This window comes from Salmo trutta, chromosome 27, assembly GCF_901001165.1.
Source record: "Salmo trutta chromosome 27, fSalTru1.1, whole genome shotgun sequence".
Taxonomy (NCBI): domain Eukaryota; kingdom Metazoa; phylum Chordata; class Actinopteri; order Salmoniformes; family Salmonidae; genus Salmo; species Salmo trutta.
The window spans coordinates 37,801,189-37,816,284 of NC_042983.1; the positions used below are offsets into that span (position 1 = coordinate 37,801,189).

The 15,096-nt window shown below is 45.7% G+C and overlaps 1 protein-coding gene across 2 annotated transcripts in view; it reads left to right on the plus strand.

Annotated features, from left to right (window-relative positions):
- unc5ca (unc-5 netrin receptor Ca) overlaps positions 1-15,096 on the plus strand; it is a 275,938-nt gene that overhangs the window by 244,937 nt on the left and 15,905 nt on the right. For both annotated transcript variants that reach the window (XM_029717973.1, XM_029717974.1), the window contains 5 exons: positions 2,183-2,270; positions 5,753-5,921; positions 9,591-9,824; positions 14,322-14,471; positions 14,673-14,837. In XM_029717973.1, coding sequence (XP_029573833.1) covers positions 2,183-2,270; positions 5,753-5,921; positions 9,591-9,824; positions 14,322-14,471; positions 14,673-14,837 — 806 coding nt within the window. The remainder of the gene's footprint in view (positions 1-2,182; positions 2,271-5,752; positions 5,922-9,590; positions 9,825-14,321; positions 14,472-14,672; positions 14,838-15,096) is intronic.

The window sequence follows — 15,096 nt, forward strand, 5'->3', positions numbered from 1 at the left end:
CTTTACTGTAGTAGACTAATTCACGTAGCCTACTATATTGGATGTTATTGATAGTCTGTCCTGATCACTTTACTGTAGTAGACTTATTCACGTAGCCTACTATATTGCATGTTATTGATAGTCTGTCCTGATCACTTTACCGTAACTGGTTCTGGTCCTGGTCCTGGTTCTGGTCCTGGTCCTGGTTCTGGTCCTGGTTTTGGTTCTGGTCCTGGTTCTGGTCCTGGTCCTGGTTTTGGTTCTGGTCCTGGTCCTGGTCCTTGTCCTGGTCCTGGTTTTGGTTCTGGTCCTGGTTCTGGTCCTGGCCCTGGTTCTGGTCCTGGGGACCCAAAGGGGTGCACTTTTATTTTGTATTTTTTTCCTAGCACTAACGCTAACTGCGCCAGATCCCAGCTCATGCCTCATGCATGGGATTCCGTTTGGGATTCAGACATACATGACTGTAGATCCTTGGGGAGATGAAATACAGTCCACTTATAGAAGGTTCCTAGGGGCTGCCCACGCCTGGGCCATTAGAGTATTAGCTCCGATTAGGGCCAAGTAAATGGGATTGTGGCTTGGAGTTGATTAAACACAATGAATGTGATGATTCAATCCGGTTTGTCCCTTTAGTGTTGTGTTTGAGTTAGTTTTCGTCATGTTATAATGGCACAGGGTAAGTGATAGGCAGTTTGGGAGCTGTTCCCAAGACCTGCCCTGGGGACAGAGAAGAGAGAACACTCATTGCGTTACATTCGATGTCCAGTAACGAGCATAGACAACTATTCTAGAATACTTTACATGAGGTTGCTCTGCCTGTGTTGTAACAATGTCGCCTAATTACTACAATAATAACATTGTTGTGACAGTATTTGGTTAATTGCTCCTAGTGATGAAGTTTGGGCAGTACTTGTTTTTAACACAAGTGGAAGGAAGTCCCTTTAACTAAAACAATTAAATATTCAACTGTTTTATATGCAGGTAAAACACAATCACTAACGAGCTATGTAACAATATGTTTTACATATATTTATAAACTGGGCGGTTCGAGCCCTGAATGCTGATTGGCTGACAGCCATGGTATATCAGAGCGTATACCATGGGTATGACAAAACATACATTTTTACTGCTCTAATTACGTTGGTAACCAGTTTATAATAGCAATAAGGCACCTCTGGGGTTTGTGATATATGGCCAATATATAACGGCTAAGGGCTGTGTCCAGGCACTCAGCAATGCATCGTGCCTAAGAACAGCCCTTAGCCGTGGTATATTGGTTGTATACCACACCCTCTCGTGCCTTATTGCTTAAATATATATATGTGTTACATTTTGGTGTAAGTACAGTGTTACTACACAGGTTTGAGAGCAGTGTTACCCAACATGATATACAGTCATACTTCCACATAAGAGCCTGATCAAGCTGGCCAGCAGTATTGATGTAGGGTTTAATTGAACCTCTGTTCTACTGTGCAGCTCCTGTGCAGCCACAGCCTACTGTCCTTTCTTGTTGGGTTGGAGTGTTCCTTGTGTTCCCACTCACTGACACTTTAGTTCCCCTTTAGTTGTAGTAAGTGTTTGGCTGGAGGCACAGGGGAACAGTGCAAATGTCACCCTCTGGAGCGCTCCCCACAGCGACCTGGGGAATTAGTGATTGGATGAGAGCCTCACTCCCTGCTGGAGGGACTGAACACAGTAAACAGTCACATAGGAAACAGCCCTGTGTCCAAATGAGTGCAAATTAGACACAGGCTAAAAGCCTGATAAGTGGATACTTGGACAAAGAGGAGGAACAGTCACATAGGAAACAGCCTTGTGTCCAAATGAGTCCAAATCACAGACACAGGCTAAAAGCCTGATAAGTGGCTACTGGGACCAAGAGGAGGCCTGTTTGTTGGCCACTTGAGATATTTAATGTGGGGGTGTGGGTATATAGTTGATGTGGATGTGTGCCTCTCACCTAGCCCAGTCTGTGTTGTTTTCAGGAGTCCAGCCTGCGGTGTGACTTACTGACCTGACTTGTGCTTTCTCTCTTTCTCCCTCTCCTTCTCTTACTCTCTCTCCCTCTCTATCCTTCTCTCGCTCTCTCTATCTCCTTCGCTCACTTTTTCTTGCTCCCTGTCGCTCCTTCTCTTGCTCTCTCTCTGCATTCTCGCTCTCTCCACGCTCTCGCTCTTTCTCCCTCCCTCCCTCCCTCCTGCAGGTGTGAGCTTGCTGGTGCCAGCGGGTGCCGTTCCTCAGGGTCGTGTGTATGAGATGTACGTGACGGTGCACAGGAAGGACAGCATGAGGTGAGCTCCATTAGCACAGCAACAGCACCAGGGCCTTCCTGTCACCCTGTTCTGTCATCCTGCCTGCCTTCCTGTCACCCTGTTCTGTCAGCCTGCCTGCCTTCCTGTCAGCCTATTCTGTCAGCCTGCCTGCCTTCCTGTCAGCCTATTCTGTCAGCCTGCCTGCATTCCTGTCAGCCTATTCTGTCAGCCTGCCTGCCTACCTGCGTTCCTGTTCTGCCTGCTTGTTCTGTCAGCCTGTTCTGTCAGCCTTCCTGCCTGGCTGTTCTGTGAGCCTGCCTGCCTGCCTTCCTGCCTAGCTGTTCTGTCAGCCTGCCTGCCTTCCTTCCTGGGTGTTCTGTCAGCCTGCCTCCCTGCCTGTCCTGGGTTCTACTCTCCCGTCTTCAACCAATAAGCAGCTCAATACCAGCTAAGCCCCTGTATTCTTACCCACCGCCAATGATACCAATCCCAGTATTACCCAGATAAAAGACAGATTTTCTGTACCAATCATATTTGAAACATTTTGTCCACTACTCAAGAGAAATTTAATAGAAAAGATGCTGTGTATATACAGTGCATTCGGAAAATAATCAGACCCCGAGACTTTTTCCACACTTTGTTGCGTTACTGCCTTATTCTGAAATGTATTAAATTACATGTTTTCCTCACCAATCTACACCCCATAATGACAAACAGAAAACAGGTTTGTAGAAATGTTTGCAAATGTATTAAAAATAAAAACCAGATACCGTATTTACATAAATATTCAGACCCTTTGCTATGAGTCTTGACATTGAGCTTAGGTGCATCCTGTTTCCATTGATCATCCATGAGATGTTTCTACAACTTGATTGGTGTCCACCTGTGGTAAATTCAATTGATTGGACATGATTTGGAAAAACACACAACTGTCTACAGTGGGTATAGAAAGTCACCATCCCCTTTCAAAATGTTCACCTTTTGTTGCCTTACAGCCTGAAATGAAAACACATAAAATCAGACTTTCTTCCGGATTTATTTACAGACAGTAACCCAGAATATCCAAGTGAAAAGAACATTTTTAAAAACTCTGAAAATTATCTACAATTAAAACAGTAAAATACTCTATTTGGATAAGTGAACACCCCCTGAGTTAATACTTGGTGGAACCACCTTTTGCTTGAATTACAGCCATGAGTCTCTTTGAATACGTCTCTACTAACTTTGCACATCTAGACTGTGCAATATTTGCCAATTCTTCCCTGCAGAATTGTTGAAGCTCAGTCAAATTATATGGTGACCGGTCATGGACTGCACTCATCAAGTCATTCCACAGATTCTTGATGGGATTTACGTCGGGGCTCTGACTCGGCCACTCAAGGACAAGAATCTGTCGGTATTTTGCACTTTCCATTTTCCCTTCTATCCTATCCAGTCCCTGCCGAAGAGAAACACCCCACAACAAGGCGCTGCCAACGCCATGCTTTACTGTTGGCATGGTGTTCTCTGGGTGGAAAAATATATTGGGTTTTCACCAGACATATTGTTTTACGTTTAGGACAAAAAGGTCAATTTTGGTCACATCTGACCATAGGACTTTTTACCACTTGGCCTTGGAATTTACAATGTGCTTTTTGGCAAAGCTCAAACGAGACTTGATAGTGGCTTTTTTTGAGGAGTGTTTTTTTGTTCTTGTCACCTTTCATAGAGGCCAGATTTGTGGAACGCTTGTGATATTGTGGTCACATGCACACATTGACCAGTCTTTGCCTCCTTCACAGTCGCCATTGGCTTCTTGGTAGCCTCTCTGATCAGTCTCCTCCTTGCCTGGTCATCCAGTTTGGAGGGACGGCCTAATCTGTACAGGGTCTGGGTGGTGCCATACACCTTAACCAATTCTTTATAATGGTCTTAACTGTGCTCTAAAGGATAGACAAAGCCTTTGAAATATTTGTACATCCATCCCCTGACTTGTGCTTTTAATTGCAGTACTAAGCAGTGGAGTCCTCTATGAACAACTGGTTTTATTCTGAACTAATCAAAGTCAATACAATTGATCACCGATGGAAGCCAATTAGCTTGATTTGTGATCTGGAAGGTGGTTGGTTATACCTCAGCAAGTTTGCAATTGCAATTCTAAAGGGGGGTTCACTTATCCAACAAGCGTATTTTACTTGAGTTTTTTTTTAAACTTGAATATTGTGGGTTACTGTGTGTAAATAACACCAGAAAAAGTCAAATTTTATGTGTTTTCATTTCAGGCTGTAAGGTAACAAAAGGTGAACATTTTGAAAGAGGGTGGGGACTTTCTATACCCACTGTAAGGTCCCACAGTTGACAGCGCATGTCTGAGCAAAAACCAAGCCATGAGATCAAAGGAATTGTCCATAGAGCTCAGAGACAGGATTGTGTCGAGGCAGAGATCTGGGGAAGGGTACCAAAACATTTCTGAAGCATTGAAGATCCTCAAGAACACAGTGGCCTCTATCATTCTTAAATGGGAAGAAGTTTGGAACCACCAAGACTCTTCCTAGAGCTGGCCGCCCGGCCAAACTGAGGTGGTGAAGCATGGTGATGGCAGCATCATGCTGTGGGGATGTTTTTCAGTGGCAGGGACTGGGAGACTATTCAGGATCGATGGAAAGATAAACGGAGCAAAGTACAGAGAGATCCTTGATGAAAACCTGCTCCAGAGCGATCAGGACCTCAGACTGGGGCGAAGGTTCACCTCCTGGACAGGACGCTAGTCTATCTCCTGTTTCTGTAGTGAGACAGACAGCTTAATGTACCAGTACACCTCCTGGACAGGATGCTAATCTTTCTCCTGTTTCTGTAGTGAGACAGACAGCTTGATGTACCAGTACACCCCCAGTCCCTCAGACTGGGGTGAAGGTTTCCCTTCCAACAGGACAATGACCCTAAGCACACAGCCAAGACAACGCAGGAGTGGCTTTAGGACACGTCTCTGAATGTCCTTGAGTGGCCCAGCCAGCCCAGACTTGAACCCAGTCAAACATCTCTAGAGAGACCTTAAAATAGCTGTGCAGCAACGCTCCCCATCCAACCTGACAGATCTTGAGAGGATTTGCAGAGAAGAATAGGAGAACCTCCCAAAATCCAGGTGTGCCAAGCTTGTAGCGTCATACCCAAGAACACTTGAGGCTGTACTCCCTGCCAAATGTGCTTCAAAAAATTACTGAGTAAATACTTACTTATGTTAATGTGATATTTCCGTTTTTTGTTTGTTTTTTTGCTTTGTCATTATGGGGTAATGTGTGTAGATGAGGGGAAAAAAACGATTTAATCCATTTTAGAATAAGTTTGTAACATAACAAAATTAGGAAAAAGTCAAGGGGTCTGAATACTTTCCGAATGCACTGTAATTCGGTAACCAAAGGAAATTCACACATCTGCAAACATCAGTTGAGGTTCTGTAAAAAAAAAGTTTACTACAGTGACAATACATTTTGCCCTGAAGGGAGCATTTTAAAATCTCTCTCTCTCCTTCTCTCACTCTCTAGGCCACCGGTAGAGGATGTTCAGACCGTGTTGAGCCCCGTGGTGAGCTGTGGTCCCCCAGGGGCCCTCTTGACCCGCCCAGTCATCCTCACCATTCATCACTGTGCCGAGGCCGACGGAGACGACTGGCAGATCCAGTTGAAGAACCAGCTGAATCAGGGCCAATGGGAGGTGAGAACGATAGCTGTAATGGTCAGGCTTATTTATAAGTCACAGATCATGTTCCCCTGCTCAGACGTATGCCAGGTTTTACAATACGTATCAGCTAACCACATGTATCAGCAATCTGGTGCCTGACTGCACAGTCGATGACATCGCACGCGACCATTGGTTGATGCAAGCAACGTCTGATCAGGGGATCACAACCTATAGCTGAGAGGGTGTGACTAGTCATTGAAGAATACAACTGAAATATTGATGCTTGCAAAAGCTTGAAAAACATTTTTTGTCATGAAGCTTTGTCAGATTAAATATCCCATATATGTGTATACTTTACCTGCTGTTGACAAGGAAGTCATAGTGTTGAATTGTATACAGAATATATAGTCTGGAGGAACAGACATGTCTCCTGGGTAGGAGGAACTGCAGAGGTCCCCCATGCCAATATAGACATAAAGACAGGCTGCGTCCCAAATACCATCCTCTTCCATACGGGCTCTGGTCAAAGGTAGGGGACTATACAGGCTCTGGTCAAAGGTAAGGGACTATACAGGGTACCATTTGGGATGCAGGCACATGCTTGTAGAAAGGGATAAGTGTAGTGATGGCAGGGGGAGAAGACAGACTGGGCCACGCTTGGCAGGGCTCTGTAAACACAGCACCCAAACTCAATTAGACCAGCAGGATGGTTGAAAAACTGTTAGCACAAGGAATTTGCTCCAGTTCCACCCCTCAGTTCCACCCCTCCACCCCTCTGTTTCATCCCTCTGTTCCATCCCTGCCTCTGTTCCATCCCTCCCTCCCTCCCTCCATCCTTCCCTCCCTCTGTTCCATCTCTCCCTCTGTTCCATCCCTCCCTCCCTCCTTTCCCTCCCTCCCTCTGCTCCATCCCTCCCTCTGCTCCATCTCTCCCTCTGTTCCATCCCTCCCTCCCTCTGCTCCATCTCTCCCTCTGTTCCATCCCTCCCTCCCTCTGCTCCATCCCTCCCTCTGTTCCATCCCTCCCTCTGCTCCATCCATCCCTCTGCTCCATCCCTCCCTCCCTCTGTTCCATCCCTCCCTCCCTCTGTTCCATCCCTCCCTCCCTCTGCTCCATCCCTCCCTCTGTTCCATCTCTCCCTCCCTCTGCTCCATCCCTCTGTTCCATCTCTCCCTCCCTCTGTTCCATCCCTCCCTCCCTCTGCTCCATCCCTCCCTCCCTCTGTTCCATCCATCCCTCCCTCTGTTCCATCTCTCCCTCCCTCTGCTCCATCCCTCCCTCCCTCTGCTCCATCCATCCATCCCTCCCTCTGCTCCATACATCCCTCCCTCTGCTCCATCCCTCCCTCCCTCTGCTCCATCCATCCCTCCCTCCCTCTGTTCCATCCCTCCCTCCCTCTGTTCCATCCCTCCCTCCCTCTGCTCCATCCCTCCCTCCCTCTGTTTTATCCCTCCCTCCCTCTGTTCCATCCCTCCCTCCCTCTGTTCCATCTCTCCCTCCCTCTGCTCCATCCCTCCCTCCCTCTGTTCCATCCCTCCCTCCCTCTGCTCCATCCCTCCCTCCCTCTGTTTTATCCCTCCCTCCCTCTGTTCCATCTCTCCCTCCCTCTGCTCCATCTCTCCCTCCCTCTGTTCCATCCCTCCCTCCCTCTGCTCCATCCCTCCCTCCCTCTGTTCTATCCCTCCCTCCCTCTGCTCCATCCCTCCCTCCCTCTGTTTTATCCCTCCCTCCCTCTGCTCCATCCCTCCCTCCCTCTGCTCCATCCCTCCCTCCCTCTGCTCCATCTCTCCCTCTCTCCTTTCTCTCCTTCCCTCCCTCTCTCACAGCGTGAGCAGACTACCTCTGAGGAGTGGTGTGTGTGTGATAGAGGCCCACCTGGTCCTGTATTGGTGGCGTGTTGTTACTGTTTGTGATAAGACTGTCTGCAGGCGTCACTGTTGTTATCGCACAGAAACACAATGTCTGCCCACAATTATGCATGCAGTGTGTGTGTGGGTGGGTGTGTGCTTAGGTTTATTGAGCCACAGATCAGAATGCAATCCATGGAGTTGGACACAGCCATAGAGTTGGACACAGCCTGTCAGCTATATTCTGGGGAAAATCACAGCTGTGGTTAGAAGCAATAACTGATTCACACAATATTGGTTTTCTACAACCTCGTATTGATACGGCTCATCAAAAGGCACATAACTCCAGATAAGGTGTGATTTGGAGCTCAATAGTCATTTCAGAAAAAGGACCTGAGTTGATCTATAATAATGTGTCCTCTTCCATACCAGACCAGACTATAGATATATCATCCTTCAGAAGGTGACGGGGGTGGAAAGGAGCAACAACTCCGATACAAAAGTCAAATGAAAAGAGACAACTTAAGGGCTCGATTCAATCCGTATCGCAGACGATCTGCGGTATAGCTCAATTGAAATGTAAAGAGACTATTCAGGATCGATGGAAAGATGAAAGGAGCAAAGTACAGAGAGATCCTTGATGAAAACCTGCTCCAGCGCGATCAAGACCTCAGACTGGGACGAAGGTTCACCTCCTGGACAGGACGCTGTTTCTGTAGTGAGACAGACAGCTTGATGTACCAGTACACCTCCTGGACAGGACGCTGTTTCTGTAGTGAGACAGACAGCTTGATGTACCAGTACACCTCCTGGACAGGACGCTGTTTCTGTAGTGAGACAGACAGCTTGATGTACCAGTACACCTCCTGGACAGGATGCTAGTCTTTCTCCTGTTTCTGTAGTGAGACAGACAGCTTCATGTACCAGTACACCTCCTGGACAGGATGCTAGTCTATCTCCTGTTTCTGTAGTGAGACAGACAGCTTGATGTACCAGTACACCTCCTGGACAGGATGCTAGTCTATCTCCTGTTTCTGTAGTGAGACAGACAGCTTGATGTACCAGTACACCTCCTGGACAGGATGCTAGTCTATCTCCTGTTTCTGTAGTGAGACAGACAGCTTGATGTACCAGTACACCTCCTGGACAGGATGCTAGTCTACCGCTGGACCTTTATGCTTCATTTTTACTTTACATTTTAATACCACATCAGTACCACGAGAATTCTGAAGGCGTTAGAATCCGTACATATCCATGCTTCAACCCAGTGGTTAATTGTAGTCTAAATGGAAGTGAACAGTCGTCCAGCCTTCAATGCAGTACTGTACCCCACCCTTTGCCTTGCTATTCTCTCATTATATGACTGGTGCTGTCTCTGAGGTCCTATTAAAGAGGCTAAAGACCAGCTTTAATGTTGCTGTTATACTGTTTAACGGCCAAGCTTACTGCAAAGGCTTTTAATTCCTTTCTTTCTCCCCTCATAACAGCAGGAAAATGAATGTTTGTGTGTGGCTGGTGTACTGTAGGCGTCAGGATAAGGATTATAGATAAAAGAAGGTACAGGATCACAGTGTGGGTAAACAGAGTTATGGAACAAGAAAGAGGAGACTTAGAGGAGAGGTCAGACTTGGCCAGTGTGTGCTGTTTGTGCACACACACACACACACACACACACACACACACACACACACACACACACACACACACACACACACACACACACACACACACACACACACACACACACACAAACCATGCTGTATGGACAAGGGTTTCTCTGAAGAGTTGAAATTCTATCAGGGGAATGAAATATGCCCACTCTCATCATACAATAACCTTGTGTGACCCTTTCAGGATGTGGTAGTGGTCGGGGAGGAGAACTTCACCACACCCTGCTATATCCAGATGGATGAGGAGGCATGTCATCTACTGACAGAGACCCTGGGGACCTACTGCCTGGTGGGCCAGTCTGTCAGCAAGGCTGCCGCCAAGCGCCTCAAACTGGCCATCTTCGGCCCTGTGTCAAGCACCACCCTGGAGTACCACATTAGAGTCTACTGTCTGGACGACACCCAGGACGCACTCAAGGTACGGGGGTGGGGGGGCAGCATTAAGATAGCCTCACTGACAGCTTGGGACTCCTAATATGGACACCGTACACAACGCACACCAATGAAGTCATACTTTCTCTCGCTTACCTGTGCACCCCACTCACTCACTCACTCACTCACTTTTTAAGCAATGCTCTTTCCCACAAATGTTTCAACATTTCAAGGGAGGATAGTTTGAAAACAAAATGTTAGGTTGGTGTTTTTAATGATATGTCAAAGTAACTTTAATTGGTCTTGCTTTCAAAGGGAATTTTGTAGTTGGTGTGTTGGAGGATGAGGAGGCGACGGAGTCGATTGATATTCATATACTGCAGTAGTTGTTGAAGGAGGAGGCGGAGTCGATTGGTATTCATATACTGCAGTAGTTGTTGAAGGAGGAGGCGGAGTCGATTGATATTCTTTTACTGCAGTAGTTGTTGAAGGAGGAGGCGGAGTCGATTGATATTCTTTTACTGCAGTAGTTGTTGAAGGAGGACGCGGAGTCGATTGATATTCTTACATTGCAGTAGTTGTTGAAGGAGGAGGCAGAGTCAATTGATATTCTTACATTTCAGTAATTGTTGAAGGAGGAGGAGGCGGAGTCGATTGATATTATTTTACTGCAGTAGTTGTTGAAGGAGGAGGCAGAGTCGATTGATATTCTTACATTGCAGTAGTTGTTGAAGGAGGAGGAGGCGAAGTCGATTGATATTCTTATACTGCAGTAGTTGTTGAAGGAGGAGGAGGCAGAGTCGATTGATATTCTTATACTGCAGTAGTTGTTGAAGGAGGAGGAGACGGAGTCGATTGATATTCTTACATTGCAGTAGTTGTTGAAGGAGGAGGAGGCGAAGTCGATTGATATTCTTATACTGCAGTAGTTGTTGAAGGAGGAGGAGAAGGCGGAGTCGATTGATATTCTTTTACTGCAGTAGTTGTTGAAGGAGGAGGCAGAGTCGATTGATATTCTTTTACTGCAGTAGTTGTTGAAGGAGGAGGCAGAGTCGATTGATATTCTTACATTGCAGTAGTTGTTGAAGGAGGCGGAGGCGGAGTCGATTGATATTCTTATACTGCAGTAGTTGTTGAAGGAGGCGGAGGCGGAGTCGATTGATATTCCTACATTGCAGTAGTTGTTGAAGGAGGAGGAGGAAGAGTCGATTGATATTCTTATACTGCAGTAGTTGGAGAAGGAGGAGTCGAAGTCGATTGATATTCTTACATTGCAATAGTTGTTGAAGGAGGAGTCGGAGTCGATTGATATTCTTATACTGCAGTAGTTGTTGAAGGAGGAGGAGGCGGAGTCGATTGATATTCTTATACTGCAGTAGTTGTTGAAGGAGGAGGAGGTGGCGTCGATTGATATTCTTATACTGCAGTAGTTGTTGAAGGAGGAGGAGGCGGAGTCGATTGATATTCATATACTGCAGTAGTTGTTGAAGGAGGAGGAGGCGGAGTCGATTGATACTCTTATACTGCAGTAGTTGTTGAAGGAGGAGGAGGTGGCGTCGATTGATATTCTTATACTGCAGTAGTTGATGAAGGATGAGGAAGAGGCGGAGTCGATTGATATTCTTATACTGCAGTAGTTGTTGAAGATGAGGAAGAGGCGAAGTCTATTGATATTCTTATACTGCAGTAGTTGTTGAAGGAGGAGGCGGAGTCGATTGGTATTCTTATTCTGCAGTAGTTGTTGAAGGAGGAGGCGGAGTCAATTGGTATTCTTATACTGCAGTAGTTGTTGGAGGAAGAGGCGGAGTCGATGGATATTCTAATACTGCAGTAGTTGTTGGAGGATGGGGTGACATTCTAATAATGATCTTGTACATTATTGAACATCAATAATGCAGTCGCTGTACAGTATTTGCAGTCTATTGTGGACCTTTTGGTACTTCTTCTTTTACACCAGAATATTTGATATAGACAATGGATGTGTTTCAAATGACTCTCTATTTCCTATGTACTAGTGCACTATTTTTATTCAGATCCCTATGGGCCTTAGTCAAAAGTAGGACACTATATTGGGAATAGGGTACCATTTAGAACGGGCCCTATAAAATCAAAATCGAAACGTTTGTGAGAAAGTTAATAGCACAAAGAGGTTAGTAAAAAAAATGTTTTAATTTCTTGCATGGGGAGCTATGATATTTATGCCTCTACTTTCTCAATCATCATTCTTCACAATTCGTTCAGGATTTTCCGTAATCATGGCAGCATCCACATTAATATAGAAGTGTTTAGAAACATACTATTTTCTTATTTACCACAAAAGTGACTCCAAAATGACACTACATTAGTACAATTAATTTCTATTGGGCACAAAATAATCTGAAACACAACTATAACAAACAGCAAATGCATCCAACAAGTTTGTAGTGTCACTATCTTGATGTAGACATTGGTGCTAGGATTATGGGACCAAATACTAACCTTTTGACTTCTTTAATACAGTGAGGGAAAAAAGTATTTGATCCCCTGCTGATTTTGTATGTTTGCCCACTGACAAAGAAATGATCAGTCTATAATTTTAATGGTAGGTTTATTTGAACAGTGAGAGACACAATAACAGCAAAAAAATCCAGAAAAACGCATGTCAAAAATGTTATAAAGTGATTTGCATTTTAATGAAGGAAATAAGTATTTGACCCCTCTGCAAAACATGACTTAGTACTTGGTGGCAAAACCCTTGTTGGCAATCACAGAGGTCAGACGTTTCTTGTAGTTGGCCACCAGGTTTGCACACATCTCAGGAGGGATTTTATCCCACTCAGATCTTCTCCAAGTCATTAAGGTTTCGAGGCTGACGTTTGGCAACTCGAACCGTCAGGTCCCTCCACAGATTTTCTATGGGATTAAGGTCTGGAGACTGGCTAGGCCACTCCAGGACCTTAATGTGCTTCTTCTTGAGCCACTCCTTTGTTGCCTTGGCCGTGTGTTTTGGGTCATTGCCATGCTGGAAGACCCATCCACGACCCATTTTCAATGCCCTGGCTGAGGGAAGGAGGTTCTCACCCAAGATTTGACGGTACATGGCCCCGTCCATCGTCACTTTGATGCGGTGAAGTTGTCCTGTCCCCTTAGCAGAAAAACACCCCCAAAGCATAATGTTTCCACCTCCATGTTTGACGGTAGGGATGGTGTTCTTGGGGTCATAGGCAGCATTCCTCCTCCTCCAAACACGGCGAGTTGAGTTGATGCCAAAGAGCTCCATTTTGGTCTCATCTGACCACAACACTTTCACCAGATGTCCTCTGAATCATTCAGATGTTCATTGGAAAACTTCAGACGGGCATGTATATGTGGTTTCTTGAGCAGGGGGACCTTGCGGGCGCTGCAGGATTTCAGTCCTTCACGGCGTAGTGTGTTACCAATTGTTTTCTTCGTGACTATGGTCCCAGCTGCCTTGAGATCATTGACAAGATCCTCCCGAGTAGTTCTGGGCTGATTCCTCACCATTTTCATGATCATTGCAACTCCACAAGGTGAGATCTTGCATGGAGCCCCAGGCCGAGGGAGATTGACAGTTCTTTGTGTTTCTTCCATTTGCGAATAATCACACCAACTGTTGTCACCTTCTCACCAAGCTGCTTGGGGATGGTCTTGTAGCCCATTCTACAATCTTGTCCCTGACATCCTTGGAGAGCTCTTTGGTCTTGGCCATGGTGGAGAGTTTGGAATCTGATTGATTGATTGCTTCTGTGGACAGGTGTCTTTTATACAGGTAACAAACTGAGATTAGGAGCACTCCCTTTAAGAGTGTGTTCCTAATCTCAGCTCGTTACCTGTATAAAAGACACCTGGGAGCCAGAAATCTTTTTGATTGAGAGGGGGTCAAATACTTATTTCCCTCATTAAAATGCAAATCAATTTATAACATTTTTGACATGCGTTTTTCTGGATTGTTTTGTTGTTATTCTGTCTCTCACTGTTCAAATAAACCTACCATTAAAATTAAAGACTGATCATTTCTTTGTCAGTGGGCAAACGTACAAAATCAGCAGGGGATCAAATACATTTTTCCCTCGCTGTACACATATAAGTGATTTTGTCCAAATACTTTTGGTCTCTTAAAATTTCTAAACAGTTCCCGATAACGATGAAAATACCGTCAATTTAAGATGACAGTCTGCAATTTAACCGCATGGTCTTTGTATAATTTTTAATTCAAAGTGCTGGAGTACAGAGCTAAAACCACAAAAAATATCACTGGCCCAATACTTTTGGAGCTCACTGTACGCTAATACAATGACTTCACCCGTCTGCTGGTTTGCACTAGCCTCATAGCCATAGGCTTATGCATCCAGTGTTGTAATGGATACTACCATTGCGGTTACCGTTAGTCAAAAGTTCAGTCAGTCAAAAGTTATTGTCTTTGCTGCTGTAGGAAGTCCTTCATTGTGTTATTGTCTTTGCTGCTGTAGGAGGTACTTCATTGTGTTACTGTCTTTGCTGCTGTAGGAGGTACTTCATTGTGTTATTGTCTTTGCGGCTGTAGGAAGTACTTCAGATGGAGACCCAGATGGGAGGGAAGCTGCTGGATGAACCAAAGACCCTGAACTTCAAGGACAGCACCCACAACCTGCGCCTCTCTGTCCACGACGTCCCCCACGGACAGTGGAAGAGCAAGCTGCTTGCCAAGTACCAGGTGAGCTCATGGTGAAACTTGAAAGTTGTCATAGACCATGTACACCTTTATTGGTCTGCTCGACTGGTATGGCGATACATAGATTTCAGTGATTGAAAATGACCATGTACATGCAATATATAGTGAATAAATGGTGTGTGTGTGTGTGTGTGTGTGTGTGTGTGTGTGTGTGTGTGTGTGTGTGTGTGTGTGTGTGTGTAGGAGATCCCCTTCTACCAGGTGTGGAGTGGCTGCCAGCGGACCCTTCACTGCACCTTCACCCTGGAGCGGTTCAGCTCCAGCACCACAGAGCTCAGCTGTAAGCTGTGTGTACGCCAAGTAGAAGGGGAGGGGCAGATCTTTCAGCTCAGCAGCACTTTGTCTGAGGTGAGACTCAAACCTCACACCACCTTTTACTGGATACACTGTACACTCTGTGTGTGTGACTCAAATGGCACCCTATTTCATATGTAGTGCGCTACTTTTGACCAGTGCTCTGGTCAAAAGTAGTGCACTATAAAGGTTGCCATTTGGAATGCACACTCTGACTATAGCACACTCTGACCTTCTGAGGTAAAACCCAGCTCCAACTACACTCCCGACTTCTGAGGTAAAACCCAGCTCGAACTACACTCCGGACCTAGAC